General features: G+C 51.1%; 3 protein-coding genes across 3 annotated transcripts in view; 1 reads left to right on the forward strand and 2 right to left on the reverse strand.

The window, feature by feature from the left end:
* PNPLA7 (patatin like domain 7, lysophospholipase) overlaps positions 1-9,755 on the reverse strand; it is a 127,527-nt gene extending 117,772 nt beyond the window's left edge. The window contains exons 1-8 of the mRNA XM_077787845.1: positions 9,626-9,755; positions 7,829-7,863; positions 5,417-5,479; positions 4,619-4,706; positions 3,972-4,054; positions 2,017-2,105; positions 1,535-1,675; positions 77-236 (exon numbers count right to left, since the gene is read on the reverse strand). Coding sequence (XP_077643971.1) covers positions 77-236; positions 1,535-1,675; positions 2,017-2,105; positions 3,972-4,054; positions 4,619-4,706; positions 5,417-5,479; positions 7,829-7,863; positions 9,626-9,650 — 684 coding nt within the window. The 5' untranslated portion in view covers positions 9,651-9,755. The remainder of the gene's footprint in view (positions 1-76; positions 237-1,534; positions 1,676-2,016; positions 2,106-3,971; positions 4,055-4,618; positions 4,707-5,416; positions 5,480-7,828; positions 7,864-9,625) is intronic.
* Positions 9,756-9,905: 150 nt separating this feature from the next.
* On the forward strand, positions 9,906-12,774 carry MRPL41 (mitochondrial ribosomal protein L41). Its single transcript, XM_021551624.3, has one exon. It carries the CDS (start codon positions 10,178-10,180, stop codon positions 10,583-10,585), a length of 408 nt encoding a protein of 135 aa, XP_021407299.1. The 5' UTR covers positions 9,906-10,177; the 3' UTR covers positions 10,586-12,774.
* DPH7 (diphthamide biosynthesis 7) lies at positions 11,632-20,409 on the reverse strand. Its single transcript, XM_021551623.2, has 9 exons — positions 20,216-20,409; positions 19,734-19,870; positions 19,216-19,303; positions 18,410-18,504; positions 16,689-16,855; positions 15,787-15,859; positions 14,928-14,993; positions 14,594-14,766; positions 11,632-13,573 (listed from the first exon to the last, which is right to left on the reverse strand). The coding sequence occupies exons 1-9, from the start codon at positions 20,351-20,353 to the stop codon at positions 12,960-12,962; spliced, it is 1,551 nt and encodes a 516-aa protein (XP_021407298.2). The 5' UTR covers positions 20,354-20,409; the 3' UTR covers positions 11,632-12,959.
* Positions 20,410-22,788: the final 2,379 nt, after the last annotated feature.

Here is a 22,788-nt window from a genome sequence, read left to right on the forward strand (position 1 = left end):
ACTGCAAAACTCACAGCTTGTGAGACTGTAACATAGATAAGAACTAATAAACATCTGAGTCTGAACAGGTCCTTACACTTTCTTGGATGCAAACTTCCAGCTTTCCATCCTGCACCACGTAGATGCTGTTGTCCAGCTGCCCGGGACGGAAGATGTACTCGCCCTCGTGCAGCTGCACAAAGAACATGTGCTTGCACAGCTCCAGGAACAGGGGCTTCTCAAAGTGCCCAAGGACTCTGCAGCAAAGAAAATGCAAAGGGAAAACCTGAAATCGCCACAGCCTTTGGAAAATCCTTCCTCAATTAGCAAAGCCTCAGCTGTGATGAGCAGAGGAAGCCCAGAGGAGCAGCTGCAGGGAAGGAGCCTCAAAGAGCTCCCCAAAATAAGGTGCAAGAGCAGCATGAAACACAGAACTGTAAATGCTCGAAAGGAGCCCTCCAAGGACTGCAGGCTCAGAAAGAATTATAGCCAAACTTCCTCCAGCAAACACCAGCATGGCCTGTGGAGGGGAATAAAAATAAAAACCTGCCAGAAACATAAATTCCATGAAAAAAGTTACCCCAGGAACTTCCCCTTTTAGTGCAGCTGCCCTGTCCATGGAAGCAGGACACAGGAGAAATACTGAAAAGAGGGAAAAGCTCCTGTCATCTGCACATAATTGCAAGTTTGGAATATTCCCTCTCCTGCTGGTAACATGCACGTGGATTCCCGTCAGTCACTGCCAGGCAGAGAGAAATATGGGTTCCACACCTGATCACCCTGTACAGAGCTCCAACAGCTCATATTTATCAGGATCAATCCATCAAATCCTACTGCAACATCAATTAGTCATAGAAGACCATAACTCCACAGTAGCAAGTTCAGATGACTGAAATAGCCTTTTTATTTGAGAATATATGACCTTCAGGACTACATTATATCACAACTGGGAGGAAAAATGACCATCCACAAGCAAAACTGAAATTACAGATTGGAAGATCTCCTCCTCTTTGCTCTGTCAGCAATTTAACCCCTTGCTGAAGGGCCACAAAGACCATCCCTCCTTAGTTAACCAAAGAGCTGTGGGGATTAAGCTGACTTTGATTTATTTGCAACCTTTTCAGGTAGAGAAGTAAAAGATCCTGCAGCCCAGGGAGCTGTCAATATGGTATCCAATTAACATTTACCAATTATGATGCTTTTCTGTGCACAAAAAAAATTGTCTGATACAGCCCAAACAGAAGTTTCAAAATGCAATAAATCTGTTAGAACACCTTTATTAGCACTATTCCCAAGCTGAGACAACTAAACTAATTCCTTTTTCTCCCCATGTCTTTTTTTAACTTTTTCAACAAACTCAACCATTTTTTAATGTTCCTAGAAAATTCAAAGTCATTTATTGTGCCCTTATGCTCACATGAATTTCAGTCAACTCCCTCAGGATTCTGACCATGCAGTTGTAAAATCTGAGATTTGACACAAACTGTCAAATATTTACATCACTTGAACATCCATCAGAACCAAACTCTAAATTTCTCTTTCCATTTAACATTACCTGACATTTTTAAGCATGTACAGGACTTCTGATGGCAAGTGGGAATTCTTAACATCAAATTCAGTCAGATCTGCCTCTAGCAAAGAAGGAGGAGGTTCTTTCCTCTGCAGAGTTGGACATTCCTTCTTAATACGCAGAATCCTACAAAGAAAAAAAGAAGTTCAGGATGTTTTCTCATTTGTCCTAATACAAATTATTAAATCTGTACTAATAAGAAATGTTAAGTAAGTATATAGTAAATATTAAAATTCACCATTCTGAGTTACACATTGCCAGCTAGCTAAAACATTCTACCCTCCTGCCTTTCCTCACCAAAACCATCCCAGTTCAGCAAACCTCCCAGCTGATCCAGAGCTGACAGGACTGGGAAAAGCCAGCAGCTACAGAAAAGGGCTCTGCTAGGGACAAGTTCTCCATCACAAACAAAAACCCCACACCAGCCCCCATGATGTGAATTTTCCCCTTCCCAAAGTCCCAAGTACCTTTTAGCCAGAGATAAAACCTTTGCCCGTTTCCGCATCCTTTGGCGAGGGACAGTGTTCCCAACCAGAGAGTTGGGAAGAGTTGTCACCTAGGGGAAAGCATGGACACAAAAACAGTCACAAAAACCCAAAACCAAAAAAACCTACCCAGCTGAGGCACCAACACATTTACCAGCCATCTGAGTGTGAGCAGAGTGAGGAGCTCATATAAGACTTTGGAAGATTGGAATATCTACTCCAGGATCAAGCAGATATCTACTAAAGCAAGTAGAGTATATTTTGATTTTACCAGTCAACTACTACAGTGCTAATGGATGGTAGAGGGGAAGGACTCTTAGCTCTGGTTCTCATTCAGGAACACTCAGCATCAGGAAGAGGAGTAAGGCACTGACCTCTGCTCTGGGACAGGGACAGGAGCCAGGGCACGGCTGGAGCTGGGCCAGGGCAGCTCAGGCTGGAGAGCAGGAAAGGTTCTTCCCCCAGAGGTGCTGGCACTGCCCAGGCTGCCCAGGGAATGGGCACGGCCCCGAGGCTGCCAGAGCTCCAGGAGCCTTTGGCCAGCGCTGCCAGGGATGCCCAGGGTGGGATTTTGGGGGGTCTGGGCAGGGCCAGGGGCTGGGCTGGGTGATCCTGTTGGATATCCTGAGGATATTCCAGGATTCTATCTGGCTGTGATGGTGACAAACCAAGGCTTTTCCTTGCATTTCCTAGTTCTCAAGTGCCACCCTCTGGAGAAAAATCACAACTGCTACACCAAGCAAGCCCCTCATTAGGTATTTTCAAAACATTCCCCAGTTTTCCATCCAAGCAGTTGAATCTCTGTAAAAAGTTTCTGTTGCAAAAGAAATCTCTAATTAGTTTGGAAGGATTTTTTTTTTTTTACGTAAAATCTTGTTATGTTATCAAAAACCCATGAAGTGCAACCTACAGCAGTCAGTTTGGGTGTAATGTTCTCTGCCTTACTCAGGAAGAAAATCAAAAAGTAAGGTCTAAAACTCAAACAAAAAACTACCTGAAATTATTTTTCTATGTGTAATTCAAAGCATTCTTTACTTATGTGAATTACATATAAACAGCTTGGCTAAAAATTATTCAAATTAAGAAACTGCATATTAAAATAATAAAGAATATTAAAATTATAACATTGCACACACAAAATTTCCTCTAATTGAGGGCTTTTTTGGCCAAGTTCTTCTTAAAGGCTGACTTGCTATGCAAGATTCAGGGAGGAACCACCTCCTTCACAATGAAACAGCTCCAGAACTGAATTAAACCCACCAGTGTCTAATTAAGTCAAAGTGTTTGAATTCATCCCAGTGGAGTGTGGAAGGCAGAGGCTGGGGCAGTTCACAGGAGGAAGTGTTCCTCCACACAGGGTGACTAAGGATGGTTACTTCCCTGTACCTTATTTTTCTACAGATGTTGGTTTGCAGTGAGTGCACACCCAGACTTGGCAGCACAGAGAACAGTCAGGATCCTGTGAGGTTGGTGAGGCCCTGGCACAGGTGCCCAGAGCAGCTGTGGCTGCCCCTGGATCCCTGGCAGTGTCCCAGGCCAGGCTGGATGGGCTGGGAGCAGCCTGGGACAGTGGAAGGTGTCCATGTCCCTGACAGGGGTGGAATGGGATGAGCTTTAAGGTTCTTTCCAACCCAAACCAGTCTGGGATTCAGGGATATTTAAACAATCATTAACTCCCTACAGGAGTTAGATACTCATTGATTTATTGCTACCCTCATTGACTGCAAATATTTTTCAAAGAGGAAAGGTCTGGCCAGAAAGAGAAGCTGCTGCTGCTCCCTCAGCAATCCAGCCAGTGTTGCAGGAGTTGTGAAACATCCACAACATCCCAGTGAGATTTATAGGCCCTGGGCCAAGCTCAGCCAGTGAACTACAGCAAACTTTACACCTCCCAAGCTGGATTTTCATCTTCCCTCCCCCTTTCCAGGTGCCCTCACCTTCCTCATGATCTTCCTCCCGTAGAACATCACTTTGTCCCTCTTGCGAAACCTGTACTGAGGCACGTGTGGCTGGAGTTGTTCTGGAACAGAAGCACCACATCAGAAACCACCTTCAGCAGCTGGGAGAGCACCTGAGCACAGCTGGGGGGCTTTGCTGCCTCCAGAGCAGCTCCTGGGCAGCGTTTGGGATCTGAGCCACCCTGGGACCCCTCATTCCCCAGCTCTGGCCAAGCCAGACCCAGGCAGGGCTGCCTTGAGGCTCCACCTCAGCCCAGAGGAGATCAAGGGCTCTAAACAGACAGGAGGGTTGGGCAGCTTTAATCTCCTGAAGGAAACCTCTAATTCAATCATTTCTCCTTCCTGTGACAGTGAAATCACAGTAGGGTTGAACTCCTCTGCATAATTCACCACTGATCTGAGGCTGACACTGCTCACAGCCAAGGAAATAAAAGCTCCAGGTCCTGCATGGGGCAGCTCTGGGCTCACACCTGGGGAAGGGAGCCACCACGAGGTCTCCATCCTTCAAAGCTGCTGTCCTGCAAGAAGCACACCTCTACAGCAACAACTACCCGAGAAAACTACAGAAAGACTCGGGATGGATGGAAAAATTGGTTTGAAAACTTACACGGTTACCAAATACTTACTAGATTGTCTCACTCTTCTGTACACGACAAACACAATAACTGCTATAAGCAACAGTGCAACTGCAGCTCCAATTGCAATTCCAGTCAGCTGGGAGGGGAATTTAGGGAGAAAGAAGTTAATAATTTTCAACTTCAGAAGTTACTACATACTTTTTGAAGGGCTGAAGAACACTCAGCTCAGTGAGATGTCTAAAAGCCAAGCATGTTCATAAATACTTAATTTATAAATTCAAACATCTCATATGCAAGAAGTTTAAACTGCACCAGCGACCAGTCCTAAGATCACATGGAAAATATTCCATGTGCTTCTTCCCAAAGATGCGGGAGCTGACCAACTCAATGTACAAGAGGTGTATGAGCACATGGAGGGACAGGACAAGGGGGAATGGCCTCAAGATGAAGGAGAGCAGGGTTGGATGGGATATTGGGAATTAGGAATTGTTCCCTGGGAGGGTGGGCAGGCCCTGGCACAGGCTGCCCAGAGCAGCTGTGGCTGCCCCTGGATCCCTGGCAGTGCCCAAGGCCAGGCTGGACAGGGCTGGGAGCACCTGGGACAGTGGGAGGTGTCCCTGCCCATGGCAGGGGTGGAACTGGGTGGGCTTTAGGGTGTCCCTTTGAGCCCAAACCAACCTGAGATTCTAAATAACAGAGATTAATTCCTGCCTCATGCACAATGACAGCAAAGAAACAAACATTCAGGCTTTGGCAGTGACTTAGCAGAGCTCGTGGAGCTCAGGAGAAGCTGCTGTGGATGCAGCCCCAGCCCTCAGCCAGCTGCTGACTGCAGCTCCACTTTACCATGGTGGTCTGGATCCTGTCCTCCACAAACTGCAGGATGGGGGTCCCACCTCCTGTCACAGCCTGGCACCAAAAGGAAGGTGAAATTAGTTTCCCACAGCTGGAAAAAAGTCCCCATAAAAAACATCTCAACCAATTTGATTGTATTTTTCTTTGACTTATAACCCACTTTGTAAACAGAAACATTCAGTGGAAAGGGATCAGTAGGGGAGTTTTGTGTTGCTGTCAGTTCAGTGCATTCCTAAACAGGCCTAAATCAGGGTCAAACAGAGCTGAACATTTTTTTTTAATCATTCTATGTTATTCAGAGCAACAAGGATGAGAATGGAATGCAAAGGACTTTATGAGACTGAGAAAACAAGTCACAAACCAGCATATTAAAGTCATCATAAAAAGCAGATGATGCACATGGGCAGAAGCCCTGGGCTCAGGTGTGCTGTCCTGGGACCTGTGTCTACCAGTGTCACTCAGGAATAAAACCTGGCACCTAAAACAGTCTCACAAATGCCAACCCAAAACTTAAGAGAAAGGGGGAAAAGGCAAAACTATTCTCAGGGACAAATGAAAACAACGTGAGTACAAGGGCAAATACATTTCCCTCTATATCTTGAACCTTAAAAGCACTTGAATTAAACCCTACACACAACTCAGGTGCCATTCCTGCCTGTGGTTCCAGATCTGGATGACAGCTGAACTCAGCTTTGCCACCAAGAGAAAAAGGAAGGGTACACCAAGTCATCAAACTGGTCTCTCTAATGGAATTCATTCCAGTTTTACAGCACAAAGGAAACTCCTGCCAGACCAGTGCTCACTTTGCCTTCTCAGGTCACTTTAGCACTTTAATGTTTATCTTCCCAACATGAGTCAAACTAAGTCTGTCATTTTTGTTATCAGACTATTACTCATGGGATTGCAGCGAAAAGTCACAAGGTTTTGCAAAAATAAAAAGCTGAAGATGTGTCAGCAACAGGTACAACACCTGGTGACACAGAGTTCCTGGTGGAAGTCTGTTCTGGTCACTTCATGTATTTATTTCCCCATGACAGTGTCAGGGACACTGGGACATGGACAGTTCTGGTCCTCTCCAGGCCTGTATGATCTCAAATAACACCAAAAATAGTAATTGCCAACTGACACTCACATTGCTAATGCAAGGGGAGAAACAAATCCACGGGGAAAAGCATAAAACACAAGCATGCCCAGGCTGGGGCCTCAGTGCAGAAAAGCAACAAGGGAAAGATGAAATTCAGAGCTCCAAGAACCCCTGAGAGGTTCTTGCAGAGTTTTCAGGAGTGACAGTCTGATATTCCCCTGCTCAGACTCGGGGGGGATCTTTCCCAGCTTGGACAACCCTTGGACAAGCAGAGGAAGCAAAGCAGCCAGGCTGAGCTGTGCAGACACCTGAGCCATGTCAGTGATTGCTGTGGCAGCTCCTGGGGCAGGAATGAGGTCACAGCCAAGTCACCAGGGCAGCTCCTCTCTGAGGAAGGCTGTGCTCAGCACCCAGCCTAAGGACCTCACCTCACCCAGCCCCAGAGAACCCTCAGACCCACAACACCTGTGGGACCACCCTGCAGGGCCCTCACTGCACCTCAGCACAGAGCAGACACCTGCCCAGAGTATGGACTGGCACCAAGAGCATTTCTCTGCTTCCTCATGTCCACGTTTCCTTAAGAACTCGAGGCTGAGAAGCAATCAGCACAAATATGCAGCTCACACCCATCCAGGGTCCAGGCACCCAGCACTGCTGAGAGTCCAGCTCCTCCTCACTGCAGTCCAAGGCAAACACTGACACATTCCCTGGCCAGGCAGGGGTGGGAAACCTTATCAGCCCTGAAAACAAGGACTTAAAATTGGGATTAACCCAAAACACAAGGCTTCCTCATAGCTCAGAGGCACCCGTGGCTTGTTTTGACTACGGAACCTGGATTTTCACAAAACATTGTTAAATGTGTACAAGTACATTGTGTGTGTGTTTTAGTTCTGAGAACTATTTCTTCTCATGGGGTTTGTTTTTCACGACTAGGGAAAGCATCATGTGAGCCTGTTGGTCTGTGAGTTTCACATTTGTGATTAAAAACAAATGCAAGAAGTGCAATCTGCCAGAATTCTGCAACTCCTCCTTCTTTAGGCTAAAAATGAAAGTATTTAAATTGTAGCGTTATTAAAACAGTTTAGAATATGAAGCAGAGCATGAATGGTTTGCAAGAAATAAAACACACACACAATAAAATGGGACCAGTCCTTAAAGTCAGAAAGGATAAAACTCTCATCAGGAAAGGCTCTTTCAAAGTAAAAGCATCTAAAGACATTGTCCCAATGCTATCAAATTACGTACAGCTGCTTTCAGCTTCAGGAAACCCTCACAGGAAATAAGTAAGTCCAAAAATAGGAACAAAACAAAAATTGTACCTCAAGGCTGGTGCTGTTGTCCCCTTCATCCACGTCTGGGGGTGCGCAGGAGCAAAGAGAAAAGCAAAGAGACGACCGAGTTAAGAGATGACCACAGCTTCTGGTCCAAACTCTTGAACAACACAAGGGGAACAATGATTTTTTAACTTTATCCTCCCTTTGTACGGAGCAATAAAACCCGGCAGTGAAGTGCTGGGGGACGAGACTTCTCCCGAAGAAACTTCACAGCCACGGAATTTAGACTCCGGGAGCTGTGGGAGCCCGGGGCACCGCCAGACCCATCCGTGCTCCCTACGGAGAGCAAGCACCGGAACGGCCCCGCGGGAGGGCACGGCACCGACACTGCCGGGGCAAGGCACCGACACTGCCCGGGCAAGGCACCGACACTGCCCGGGCACGGCACCGACACTGCCGGGACAGCACCGACACTGCCGGGGACAGCACCGACACTGCCCGGGGACACTGCCCGGGGCACGGCACCGACACTGCCCCGGGACAGCACCGACACTGCCCCGGGACAGCACCGACACTGCCCCGGGACAGCACCGACACTGCCGGGACAGCACCGACACTGCCCGGGGCACGGCACCGACACTGCCCGGGGACAGCACCGACACTGCCCCGGGACAGCACCGACACTGCCCGGGGACAGCACCGACACTGCCGGGGCACGGCACCGACACTGCCCGGGCACGGCACCGACACTGCCCGGGGACACTGCCCGGGGCACGGCACCGACACTGCCCGGGGACAGCACCGACACTGCCGGGGCACGGCACCGACACTGCCCGGGGACAGCACCGACACTGCCCGGGGCACGGCACCGACACTGCCGGGGCACGGCACCGACACTACCCCGGGCACGGCACCGACACTGCCCGGGGCACGGCACCGACACTGCCCGGGGACACTGCCCGGGGCACGGCACCGACACTGCCCGGGGACAGCACCGACACTGCCCGGGGCACGGCACCGACACTGCCCCGGGCACGGCACCGACACTACCCCGGGCACGGCACCGACACTGCCCGGGGCACGGCACCGACACTGCCCGGGGACAGCACCGACACTGCCCCGGGCACGGCACCGACACTGCCCGGGCACGGCACCGACACTGCCGGGGCACGGCACCGACACTGCCGGGGCACGGCACCGACACTGCCCGGGCACGGCACCGACACTGCCGGGACAGCACCGACACTGCCCGGGACAGCACCGACACTGCCCGGGGACAGCACCGACACTGCCCGGGGACACTGCCCGGGGACAGCACCGACACTGCCCGGGGACACTGCCCGGGGACAGCACCGACACTGCCCGGGCACGGCACCGACACTGCCCGGGGCACGGCACCGACACTGCCGGGACAGCACCGACACTGCCCCGGGCACGGCACCGACACTGCCCGGGGACAGCACCGACACTGCCCGGGGACACTGCCCGGGGACAGCACCGACACTGCCCGGGCACGGCACCGACACTGCCGGGGCACGGCACCGACACTGCCCGGGCACGGCACCGACACTGCCGGGGCAGGGACCGGCACCGACCGCGGGTCACCCTCATGGCCCCCCCGGCCGGACCCGGCTCGCTCTCCCGGCCAGACCCGGGTGCTCTGCCCGGCCCTGTTTCGCCAGGCTAAAGCTCGGGACACGGGCTGCAAACAATTCAACAACAACTCCTCCCGCCGGGCCTGGGGACCAGCACCGGCACCGGCCGGGGGCACCGCGCGGCTGCACAAGCACGCCAGGCCCGCGTCCCGCCGCCGCGCTCCAGCGATCCCCGGCACCCTCTCACCTGCTGCCGCTCCTGCTCCCGCCATCCTCCCGGTGCCGGTGCCGGTGCCAGCCCCCGTCCCGGTGCCGGTCCCGCAGTCCCCGGGCCGGGCCGAAGGGCGCTGAGCGCAGACCCCGCCCGCCGCCGCCAGGGGGCGCGGCCGCGCCAGGCCCCGCCCACCCCGCGGGCCGCTCGCTGCTGATTGGCGGGAAAAGCCCCCCTAGAGCCGTTCGGCGCGCGTGCCGCGCGGGGGCAGCATCGGCGCTGCGGATTGGCTGGCGCGGCGCGGCCAATGGGAGCGGGCGCTGTTGGCGTGTGCGGAGGCGGGAGCCGCTCCGGGCCGTGAGGGGAGCGCGGCCCGGGGAGGTCTCGGTGCCCGCGGGACCGGCTCCGCCTCCGCTGAGCACCCCGTGCTCTCCGGGACTCGCTCCGCCTTCGCCAGCTCCTCGGTGCCCGCGGGGACCGGCCCGGTCTCTCCGAGCTCCCGGGTGCCATCAAGGACCGACCCGGCTCGCTGAGCCCCCGGTGCCCGCAGGGCCTGGCTCCGATCCCGCTGAGCCCCCGGTGCCCGGCATGGGGATGCTGACCCAGCTAGTCCGCGGGCTGGTGCGCGGCGCCGACCGCTTGTCGCCCTTCACCAGCAAGCGCGGCCCCCGGAGCCACAACAAGGGCCGCGGTGCCAAGAAGGTGGGCGTGCTTACCCGCAACAAGAAGTTCCTCCTCGTCAAGGAGATGGTGCCCGAGTTCGTCGTGCCCGACCTGACGGGCTTCAAGCTGCGGCCCTACGTGTCGTACCGCGCCCCCGAGGGCTCCGAGCCGCCCGTGACGGCCAAGCAGCTCTTCGACCAGCTGGTGGCTCCGCGCATCGAGAAGGATGTGAAGGACGGCACGTTCGACCCCGACAACCTGCAGAAGTACGGCTTCGAGCCCACGCAGGAGGGCAAGCTCTTCCAGCTCTTCCCCAAGAACTACGTGCGGTAGGCAGCGGGCAGTGATACCGCCGGCCAGTACGGGACAGACTCCGTCACTGAACGCCACAGCCAATCCTTCTGCCTTGTTTTTCTCTAATACCTGATTTAAATCCGGGTGACACCTGCGGTTTGATTTCCCATCCGTGTCTGGTAATTCCTCTGGGAGACAGTTGTGCCTGCTGAGCAGAGCCTCTCTGAGGTTCTGAGGATGAGGGGTCTGTGATGTTTCTAAATACAAAGTACTGCAAAGTTTAAGAATTAAAGTTTAAAAATTAATTTAAGACTGAAAGCGTTCACTTTGGGAGAAAGGAAGCGAGATCAGTGGATGATGGTCTGTGATGGTCACTTAGTCTGGAATAAGGGCTGCCACATGAGTCCTTACTGTGGAGGTTAAAACCCCCACATTTTCGGGGCTGTGCAGCCCCGATCCCAGAAGGATGAGCTGTGATCAGGGATCAGCCACAGTGGGGATGGGGAAGGCACAGCTTTTCTGACTGAACTGTGCATTTCTCACCTCCTGTGAAGCCGCTCAGAGCAGTCACACTCAAGTGGCTGCTTCCTGCTTTGCTGCTGTTGGCAGAGGGGCCCTTCAGCCCTTCCCTTCTGAGACTTGCTGCCAGCCAGGGCACTTGGCAGGTGGCTGGAGGGGGAAGCAGGGCTGGAGAGCAGATCCTGGGCCCTTTGCTGCCAATTCCAGCTTGCTCTTGACCACACCATTTGCCTCTCACCCCATGTGAAGGCAGATAATAACTGGCTCGCCTCATTTCCCTGAGCAAAGCAAGGCCTGGCCTAAAGCTGAAACCAGGCTGGCCCAGTTGGTGTCACCGCTGCCCTCGGGCTGTTCCCTCTCGTCCTCACAGGGCAGTAAAAGCATTACAACCTTTAAAACATGCAGGGACACACCCTCGGTTTTCCCAGGAAACTGGATTGTCCACTGTGCCTCCCAAAGAATATTCACCCCTTGGACTCGAGCCAGGCCAGGGCACAAGGTCCTCATAAGGACTGTCAAGTCATTTGATTTTTAAAACTCAAAACAACAACAAAAAAAAAGATAAATCACTTATATTTGTTTTATTTTAGAAACATCCAAAAATAGCATGTTTTTTCTTTAGCAAAAGCTCTTGTTTTCATTACTAATATGAATCTTCATGTAACAGTGCTCCAGAGTGTTTGCTAAAATACACATTCACCCTTGAGGAGGGCATCTCAAAGCAGCAAAGTTCTCACCTGCTGCACCTCATTTAGTTGCAGCACTGTTACACAGAGACCTGTTGCTGGTGTTTCTTTCCCTCCAAACAACTCATTCTTTAGGACCCTCAAAAGACAAACCATGCAAACTAAAAGTTACTGATCTAGTTGAAGCTGGTTTTTTGTTTCTAGGAATAGAGAAAATGTTCCACAAAAGGTGTTTTGCTGATATTTCACAGTGAAAAAAAGCTAATGGAGCAACCATGAAAAATCCTGCAGCCATTCCTGGAGGTAGTTAGGGCAATGCTGTTAAGATTTTGGTTTCTTAGATTTAAAAAGATGTCAAGAAACACCGCTTAAACTTTTTGGAGGTTTTGATCTTAAAGCTGTTCACCTTTTAAAAACTGAGTTTGACTTTGTTGACTTTGGGCCTAGAGGTGGTTCTGTGGAGAGCAGAAAGAATGAGCTGAATACTGAGAGGCCGTGGGGGTGTTTGAATGGCACTAAAACATGGTGGGGTCACTACAGGATTTATCTGATCCAGGGTGAGCTCAGCTGGGAATGATGAAGGAGTTTGCAGTCAGGTGATGAGTGATGGAAAATGATGGAGAAGCACCAAGATCCTCACAAGGAGGATGCCACAGCACTTCCCATCACACAGTCTGCACTTCCTTCTGAACCAGAGCTTCTCTCTGATAAACATCACTGTGAGCACACTGCACTGCATCTGGGCTGTCTGAGCTCGTCTCCCATCACACAGCCAAGCCTCTGCTCAGGGGCTTTTCTGAGACATTCAGGAAACCTGATCACTTACTGGGTCTGCACAGCAGCACAACCAAGTCTGGTTTGTGAGGGAAGGAGGAGAACGGGCTTAACAGATCCATTGTGAAATGCAAACCAGCCTTGAAAGGATTCAGATCTGAGGTACAAAGCAGCAGCCTGTGAGAGGAGGGCTGTTCCACTTGGAACTAGGACATTAAGGAAAAACTAAATAAACCTGTCTGGTCAAGACCACAGGCCTCTAAGCTTCTCTGTGCTGAAACTAAACCACCAGGAATCCCAGCAGTGTTGGCCTTGAAGGACTCCCAAGCTCAGCAGTAAGATGGGAAAGCCCAGGAGTAAGGGCAGAAGTTGGGGCATTAAGTTCAGCTGTCACTCTCGTTCAGGAGTCGTCCTCCCTCTTCCATTGGGACTGGTCAGTGCAAACTTTCAGCTGTTCTTTCACGTGGAGATCTCGGACTTTGCACATCTGGAGGGGTCACCAGGCTCATCTCCCACTTCCAGACATGGAGGATGTTGTCATAGAAAGAACAAGTGGCCACAATGCTCGTTTCTTTGGGGCTGTCTGGAGACCTGGCTGAGTCACTGCCTCTGTCCAGGCCAATTCCATTGGGTCTCTTGGCTCCTGAGTCAGAGCCACTGGCTGACCCTGGATCTGCCACTCGGGCAGCCAAATTTAAACCTCCCTTTAAACCAGAGCCCTTGACCAGTCCAGGATCCCCAGCCAGCTTTGGCCCTGGCCCTGCTGTGTGTGCCACAGCAGGGCTTTCACTCTCCTCATCCAGGATTACATCAAAAGTAGCTGTAGGAGACTCATAAATTATCTTCAGGTTCTGGACCTGCAAATTCAGCCTCTCGTCTCCTTGCCCTGATGCTCCCACGAGCTCCTCCGAAGGCTGGCACGCAGCAGCAAGGTCCTGGCTTGCAGGCAAGGAATCCCTCGGACACAGCCTTGACCAGTCAGCCCCATAGGCCAAGGAATTGTGCAGGACATAAGATGACAGGATGATACATTCCTCTGTGTTTTCCGCTTAAAAAAAAGAGAAATTAAATTACTTAGAAAACAAGTTGTGGGTGTGGCAGAGTGCTCAGCAGCCATTCCAGCATTGGCTGTGTGTCATGGGAAGAGTTCTCTGGTTACTGCTTTCTTCACCACTAAGTGAAGCATTCCAGGAGGAATGAGGTGCTGACTATCTTTCAGCCACCTCTCAATGGCCTTGCTTCTTCCTGGGTCAGCAGCAGAGGAGAAGAGGGTTTAATATGCAGAGATTAAAGAGCATCATTATTCAGAGTGCCTACAAAGGCTCAAGACAGACACGACTGATCACACCACAACATTCACCTAGTCATGAACACACCTGGGGGATTGCCAGGTCCTGGTTATTAATACACTGCAGATGTTCTTCCTGTCAGCTTTCAGCATTTGATTCTGACAGTAAGTGGACATCAAGTTCCTTCCTTTCCCACACAGGAGAAATGCCATTCTCATTTCCTAAGCTGTTGATCTGGCCAAGGTCTGGAGAACCGAGGAAGCCAACCATCCTCTGTCAGACTGCATTTGTAATGTGAATGCAAACTACTTTTTCACCATGAAATACCTCATGATTCACATGAAGGGTTTATTCATGTTATTCTAGATTAACCAGGCTGCAAAGCATTTCCTTCCTGAGGCAATAACTGATTCCACAGCAGGTCAGTAACTCCTGCTAAGAGGAAAGCATCACCTGACAGTTGGAAGCACCTCTCTGAACCATCACAATGAACACAAACCCAGAGTGGTTGTGCCCTCACACCAAACACAAAGGCTTTCCTCCCATTAAAAGAAATTATGAGAGATTTACACAGATACTGTCAGGGCCTTGGCACAACCAAGCAGGCCAAGAGAGTGCACAGATGTGGAAAAGCTGGAAGCTACCTCAAACTGGAATAGAAATCTATGGCTATTAACATCATCTCAATCCTTCCTAATGCCTGCCATGAAGCTGGAGGCAGCGAAGGGAAGGGGCACAGCAGAGCAGCCCTGGAGCACCTCTGTTCCCTGGACACTCACCCAGGCTCCCGCGGCAGTCGAGGATCTTGAAGCCACTCTGCATGCAGGCTGCCAAGAGCACGAAATCACACGTGGGGTGCCACTTCAGCCTCCACACCCCACCTTCCACGTGGGTGTCAGCCAGCGGCTGCCTCATGTTCCTGGTGTCCCACAGCAGCACGTGCTCGTCATAGCTGGGGACACGCCACAAACAGGCAGAAAAGCACAGCCAAGTCAGGGCACAGAAAAAAAGGTAGGAAAGACCACATGCTCTGCACCACACAGAATTTCTGCAGAGGCAGCAGCAGGTTCAGGTAATAGAGGAGGTTGGTCACACAAGCTAAAAGGGACTCACCTTCCTGTGGCCAAGAGATTCTCCCGGTGGGGACTGCACTGAATGCTGCACACACCCATGGAATGTCTGCAGAGGGAAGAGACAGCAATTCGAGAAGGGCTTCTGCCGTGAATTTCAAGGATTTTGAGTCCACATTATTTCATCAAGGTGTCTCAGGAGAGGTAAGCTCAAAATTTCACTTCAGTGACCTACCCAAGTATTTTTATCTACACAGTCCAACAGCCTTCCCAGGGACAAAACCTCTACTCACACCATCTCTCAGCACACGTATTTTCTAGTAATATTTGCCCCATGAACTGCTGCTCAAAGGCCCAAAGAACTCCAGCAGGACAACTCCATCCCCAGGAGACTTTACTCCCAAAATTAGTATTTCCATAGCTGTAGTCCCCAGTGTAATTTAAGTTTACATACAGAATTCCACTGGAGAGCTGCGTATATTGTTTTAACCATTTTTAAAAGTAAGAGAGAAAAGAGATCATTTCAAATAACTAAACAGTGGAGAACAAAGTATTTTCTAAAAAACATTCAATAATAATATATCCAAATTTAACAAACAGAAAAATTGCCAAAATAAAAGTGTAAATCAGGATCCTTTTTTAGAAAGAAATTACCACCTTCTTCACATGTGGCGGTCAGCTCTTGGGTTATTGTGTAAAAGGACATAGAGAAGAAAGTTTCAACCTGAAGTTGTACTGATGAAAAAAACTTCAGCAGATGCCTCCATTTCCCAAGGGAGGCAGAACCAGGATCCACTATTACTGTGCAGCTCTGAATTCAGTGGCTTGGGCAGAGGCAGGGCAGCGGCGGGGGTGTTCCCACCCCACTGCTGGAGGGCTGGGCGTGGACAGGTCTCACTCACCTCCTGCTGGTGAAGACTGGAGCCTCTGGACTGCACCTGGTGTCCCAGCCCTTGAGCAGGCTGTCATCCCCTCCTGCCCAGGGACAAAACACTGTGACCCTCAGCACCAGCCCTGAGCATGGGGCAAAGCAGTGCCAAGACTCTACAGCTCCTCCCTGGGGCAGCTCCAGCTCTGCTTTGGGACAGGGACAGGAGCCAGGGCACGGCTGGAGCTGGGCCAGGGCAGCTCAGGCTGGAGAGCAGGAAAGGTTCTTCCCCCAGAGGTGCTGGCACTGCCCAGGCTGCCCAGGGAATGGGCACGGCCCCGAGGCTGCCAGAGCTCCAGGAGCCTTTGGCCAGCGCTGCCAGGGATGCCCAGGGTGGGGTTGGTGGGGGTCTGGGCAGGGACAGGGCTTGGCTTGATAATTCTGGTGGTCCCCTCCTGCTCAGGGCAGCCTGTGACAAAGAGCTGATGCTTTTCAGCCTTGGGATCTCACAGAATTTAACAGACACATCAAAAATCACATCAGGCTCTCAATACTCATCACCACAGAAAACACAAATGGTGTCATCATTATGTTGGTACCCTCTTCTTTGGTAAGAAAAAGAATTAGAAGTCATAAAGACTGGACTCAAACAGCTCTCTGGCTCTTAGCATACTGCAGGAGAATACAATCTTTTTTTTGCCAATAGCCACCCAAAGTACAGTTTTCAGGGTACAGCTTCTCCTAATTAACTCCAACCATTTTCCACCATCAAGGAAAGAAGTTTTCACCCCTAATCAGAGGCCCCAGCTCTTTAAAGAGGTGATGCAGGCAACTCACCCAACCCTGGAAAGTAAAAACCCAAGGAACGTATCCCCAAACAAGCCCCCCCCCCCCCGCCAACAACAGTCCCCAAGGAGATTCCCAGCCCATACAGACCTGAATACACGATATCAATGTCCCAGTAATTAAAAGCAGCAATCCAGGCCTCAAATTTGTGAGCTTCCCACTGGTTCAAGACATGCACAGAAGGAGCAGATTCATCTATGGAGAAAAGATTCAGCTTCCCCTCTGAATCACTGCTGATCACTCTTAAAGGACATCCACTACAGCAGGGTACACAAAAAACATTGGGAATTACTGCAACAATCAAATATTTTAATTCAACTAAACACTGGCAGAGACTGGCAGCATGGTGGCAGGAATGACACATTCATACTTTTCAGTTTCAGCCCTTTCAGCTTCATCTTAAAATCACCTGCCCCAGTGACCACCACTCCTTGCTCTCATGGGAAGCAACTACTCACACCCATGTCAGGGAAAAGAACCAGTACTGGCTTTCATCTTTATCACAGATGCAAAACTTGACTTCTTACATGCTTCACATTACATCAATAAAAAATTCCATGTGAAGAGGGTTCTTGTTTTGTTAGTTTTTTTTTCTCCAAGTCAGACTGACAATGCCCTTTCAGAGCCTCTTCCCTCTTCTGGAGTACAAAGAGATGTTTTATTTCTTTGCTATCACTGAAACCCAAAGCACTGACTGATCCTGACCTTTCCTGCTCTCTTCCTGTGCCACAGTACAGTTACAGTTTCTAGATACAATGACCTTGGAGCACTGGCAAATGTTTTGCAATTCCCAGTGCACAGATTTTCTGGCATTCCCTGACATGAACTAAGTCCCTTCTGTTTGGTTACCTACAACTGCAGACACAGCTTCAGTGGCCTGGGGCTTCTTCCCAGTTCTGTATCAAATGATTCAACCAGACTGAATCTCCCAAATTCCCACATAAGAGATACAAGGCCACCCCCTTCCTATAGAGATGTGAACACTATACATTTGGCTTCCAGGAGAAGTTACTGGTCTCTCAAGTGACAACAGTGACAGGTTTAAAGGGGCATTTCATCATGCAACAATCATTTATCATGAAGGACAGAGACAAAAATGAGGAATGTAAGAAGGAAGTCTAACTGGCAATTCTACTTACTTATTAGCACACACAGAAAGGGCTTTAATAGGCAAGTTTGCCGTACAGCATTAAGCAATGACTGCCTGATCCCCCTGGTTTCCAGCCTCCCACCAAAGGCATCACTCTTCATCTGCACCTACAGAACACATTACCCCTCCCCTTCTTCAAGGTACAGCTAATTCAGCTTATTTCACACATGAATGCCATTTCTGAAATCTCATGTATGAGCAGTTGAGAGAAGGAGGAGCCACTTCCAAGCCAATTCTCTCCCTTTCCTCACTAACCCATGATTAAACTTCCTACATGTGCTATTATTAGCAGTTCTTAAGGAGAATTTCACACTGAAATTTCAGCTGTTCTAAGAGCAGAGTTGGAACCAGTGGCTCCATTTGCATCCCATTAACAAAGGCAGCAAAAGACACATCCCCTGGTTCACCTGCTGCCATTCCCCAGAGCACAACCTCCCATTCATTGTTGGTTTAGTCTCTGCTCCTGTTCCAGTGGCCACAGTGTTTGTGTTCCTGTTACCTTTGCTCTGGAAACAGAAACTTCTAGAGCAGGGCCAGGGAGCCAGCTGGGATCAAGGAAGTCAAAACCACTAAAGACTGCTTCATCCAAGCCCTCAACGTCTCCTGAAAGTTGTCCCACACACCCTGGCCTCCAGCCCCAGCCTCCATCTCCCATCCTCACCATTGCTCTCGTCCAGTGGACCAGTCCAAGGACAAGGCCAGTCGCTGTGCCCCAAGATCCACCCTGAAGCATGGCTCCAACATGCAGCTGTTCTTCTACTGGAAACAAAAGGAGTGGATTAAGACTGGGAAGACAGCAGGCACATAATGACAGGTGCACTGCTTCCCACAGCAGGTTTTCCAGAGCCTGATCAGCAAATGAGGGTCCCACACTAAAGAAGCAATGTCCCACAGCACTGTACAATCACCGAGTGCTGGCTGAGGGGCAAATGTGCACACACAGGATCCGACCCTTCTGCTGCTCATTTCCCACCAAACTTCCCTTAAGCTCTGCTTCTTCTCAGGGAGCAATGAAGTGCAGCAGAAGGGTCACCCTGACTGCTGAATTCCCTTACAGACTGGCCTCTACTTTCTTTGCTCTGTCAGAATGGCTCTGATCACCCTCTTTTCTCATCACTAAAAGAAACCCCACTCCAAAAATCCTCCCTGCTTTTACCAGCTTTGCACTTTCTGATATTTCCCAGTTAGGCCACACTTGTTTTCAGGGTTTGCTTCTTCCCTCCTCCTGCCTCTCCTCCCTGACTTTGCAGATAGGCAGAGCCCAGCCCAACTCTTTGGTGCCACAAACAAGTTCATAAAATTTACGACAAACATTATCAGAAGTCAAAAGAAGTATTTAAAAAGCTAAGCATGCTGAGGAAGCCATGGAAACCAGCTTTCCTGCAAGCCCATACACACTACTAGTAAATGTAGAGATGTAGCAAACGTGGGTTAAAAACAGTTTCAGCAGGCATTGCATCCACCCACCTCACTTCCAGTCAGGTGGCAAAATTCCACAGCACCTGTGGAGTTTGCAATGCCAACCATGGGATGTTCTGCAACAGGAATGTGGCACCTGAAAGATCAAGTTAAACAACTCTCCAATGTCCATCTTTCCTGTATTTTAGGAAGAGAGCAAAGCCATAACTTTCATTCCAACATGCACAAGGACAAGGTATGTGACCAAAAAGATCTCACATTCAAGAAAATCTAAGGCTCCTCAAGTTCCCACACACCTGCAAGGAGGGGATTCTGTACAAAGGAGATCTACTATGTGTTATTATATAAATAAATTAGGTACAAAGTCATGACCAGTCAAGTAAGCAGAAAGTATGAAACAGAAACAAGGCAGTCTTTGCTCATTGGAACAAACTGGAAAGTATTTCCCTCCAAGAAGTCAGGAACTGTTCCATTAGTAACTATTTTAGTTGCTGCCATGCCAAAAAAGGATCCCAGGGGAGCAGAGCGTGCTGCTGTGGCATCGAGCCTGGCCAGGCCAGAGTTACCATTTGATGTCCAGGATGGCAGCCGTGTCAATGCGCTGGATCTCGGTCAGGGGGGTGTACGGCTGCTCCTCGTTGTAGTGGTACAGGTAGAGCCGCCCCGTCCGGTCACAGGCCCCACTGCTCCCCCGGGAATCGCTCTGTGGCAAACACGGGAAAGAAGAGGGCAAGCTCAGCCGCGCTTCTGCCTCCGCACCCGGGATCTGCTAGGAGCGAGGAGCAGGGCTGAGGGATGGAAGCCCCCATCCCACGCTCATCGGAGGGACCGCTCTGCCCCCCTTGAGCCACCCCAGCCAGGACAGGCACGGCCCCGCCGCGAGGACCAGGGACTGGGATGGGGCTCGTCCCGGAGCGGGGCCAGGCGGGGACGGGGGCTCGCCTGCTGCGGTGCCGGCCGGGGATGGGGCCGGGGCTCTCCCCGGAGCGGTACCGGGCAAAGACGGGGATGGGGACGTGGACTCGCTCCGCAGCGGGGCCGGGCTCACCTGGTCGGGCGGGCGCAGGTGGTAGGTGCCGCAGGCCAGGATGCTGTGCCAGCCCTCCACCGGGCACCACTCCACCGCGTCCGCGCTGAACTCCGTGTCCACCACCTGCAGCGTGCGCGTCCTGCACGGCGCGGCCATCGCGGCCGGGCCCCGCTGCGCCGCCGGGGCGGCTCCCAGGAGGCTCCGGGGAGGCGGCGCCGCGCCCGTCTGCTTCCCGGTCAGGGCGGGCCCGGGGCGGAGCGGCCGCGGAGCCGCCCCTTCCCCCGGCCGGGCTGCCGGGGGCTCCGCCGGGGCCCGGGCGTTCCCTCGCCTCTCCGAGCTCCGCCCAACGCGCTCTTCCCGAGCGGGGGGGCTGCGGCTCCAGCACCCCCAGTGAGGGACCCCCGCCCTAAACCCGGCAGCCGCTCCCGAGGGAAATCCGGCATCAGCCTTTCCTCGCCATCCTCCCAGCGCCCGGCTTAGAGACCTTCCCCACCCCGGCGCTTCCCGCGGAGACACGGGCTGGTGCCGCTGTGCGGGACCGCGGAGCGATGCTGGTGGCTGCCCTGAGCCTTTCCCTTTCCCCGCAGCCCTTTCCCTGCGCCCTCGGGATGCTCCCCGCAGCCATCCCACGGCGGTGCTGCTCCCTGCGCTCCCGTCCTCTCCTGGAGCCTGCATTGCCGCTGTTCCCCTGGCGGAAATCCTGCAGACCCAAAGGTCTCATTGCTGAGTGAAGTCAGCCAAAGCCTGGCCGTTTGCCGTTTTCCCATAACCAGCCCTACAATTATTAACACTGAATTTCATCTCCCACTGTCTCATCCTTCTGCAATTCACTCAGCCGTTATTATATTATCATTACACTGAATAATATAATCGGTGGATGTTGTAATTTCCATTATACATTACCTTTTTTCTGAACTTCTTTATATACTGGATGTCCAGGTGTTTACTTCCCACCACCATAAAAACCTTCCCTTCTACTCTTCCTTTCCTGTCTTTTAAACAGTTGCCTGTGTGACATTTCTCTTTTTGACCACCAGCTTTTCTTCCTTAAGTACCTTGAGCAAAGACATCATTAAATGCAGTTTAAACTGTCCCAACCAAATCCCCTTTTCCCTGCTTGTTGATGCCTGGAATTGAAGCAATGCCAGTAAAGTTTTGAAGCATGATTTCCCCGTACAGAACCCACACTGACTCCTCCTCAGTATTCAGCCATTGGTGCTGCATCCCAGCATCCATGAATTTGCGAAGTGCAGGTGGCTGTAGTTTGAAATTCTTTCCAGAAGCTGCTGTGACATTTGCTGTGACATTGTACCAAGGGAGAGGTCGCCATCCCAGCTGGGAGCTCAGCTTGTTCATTCCTGAGCTCCCTTGGAGCCGTAGGTGGCACCGTCTGCTCCTGGCAACTTGCTGCTCATTTCAGCAGAACTTTAATCTCTCCTGAAAGCACTTCTGTTCTGAGCAGATTCCCCGTGGAGCTCTCCATATGGAAGTATTCCTGTGTGAACTCTACCAGCTCTTTCACAGGGAACACATATGCAAACAAGTCACTGGATTTTCTTCTGTTGAGGCTTTCATCTTCAGGTCAGCCCTTCCCTTTTCTGTGCATGAGTCTCTGTTAGCTGCAGCAGTCCCTGACTTTTTCAGAACTACCCATTCAAGTTTTATGACTTGAACATTCTTCGTATTCCATTTTTCTTTGTATTATTTTGCTGGGTTGGTTTGTTTGCTTGCTTGTTCTACATTTCACCTGCCAAACATTATTCTATCTCTTGTATTTGGACACAAGTTCAGTTTACAAATTATTACTTCTTATTCTGAGTATCCCACTTGCTCCTGTTTAATCACACCAGCCTCCTTTTGCTCAGTGCTGTTTTGCTGGGTGGTGAAACTTTGCTCCTGGCCCATGTGGTGTCTTACACCATCTCCATGCCTCCCATAAGCATTTCAGTCTTTCAGCTATTCCTTTTACCACGAGTTTCATTTTAAATTAAGTCACAAGGGAAAACTAGAGTATAACCTGATGGTGTTTTCAAGGTGCAAGTATCAAAACACCAAGGCCTGCAGTCCGCTGCATTTCGTATTTGGTGTTCCTTAAGCCAGCCAGGATTTCCAGTTGTGTTTTCTGCATGTTGGGATTGGTGATATCATCCTACTTGGACAGGAAGGAGCACCTGGAAGGTACCTGTATCAACATTTGTGTTTACAGAGGGTGTGCAGCCCTCTGTTACAGCCAGCATCAGGAACGCTGCAGCCACCTGCCCTGAGCTGGATTTACCAGATTTCCCTGCAGGAAACAACTTGGATGAAGAACATCTCCATTGGGCGAAGCCCTTGGAAAATCAGCTCTTGATCAGAACTGTCCAGGTCTGCTCCCAGATAAATGACTCCAATCCTAGGTTTTTAAATACTTGTCCATATAGAGATATCACTGCTAGGCAGGGTTCTCTGTGGGTAAGGAGGGTCTTCACAAGAGCTCCATTCTCTGGGGTGGCTTGGGGAGCTGCCACCTTCCTTTCTGACCCTCATTACTGAAAGGGAAGATGTCTGTACATGCCATGATCTGCCAGATTCATTGATCACACAACCTCCCC

This window comes from Lonchura striata, chromosome 22 (genome assembly GCF_046129695.1).
Source record: "Lonchura striata isolate bLonStr1 chromosome 22, bLonStr1.mat, whole genome shotgun sequence".
NCBI classification, from domain to species: Eukaryota; Metazoa; Chordata; class Aves; order Passeriformes; family Estrildidae; genus Lonchura; species Lonchura striata.

Excerpts from the sequence above, each read along its gene's own strand:
- MRPL41 (XM_021551624.3), top strand. The coding sequence starts at position 10,178 with ATGGGGATGCTGACCCAGCTAGTCCGCGGGCTGGTGCGCGGCGCCGAC.
- DPH7 (XM_021551623.2), bottom strand. The coding sequence starts at position 20,353 with ATGGCCGCGCCGTGCAGGACGCGCACGCTGCAGGTGGTGGACACGGAG. Across the intron at positions 15,860-16,688 it reads CATTGATATCGTGTATTCAG|GAGGGGATGACAGCCTGCTC; the intron begins GTCTGTATGGGC and ends GTCCCTGGGCAG. Across the intron at positions 14,994-15,786 it reads CCAGTCTTCACCAGCAGGAG|ACATTCCATGGGTGTGTGCA; the intron begins GTGAGTGAGACC and ends TTCCCTCTGCAG.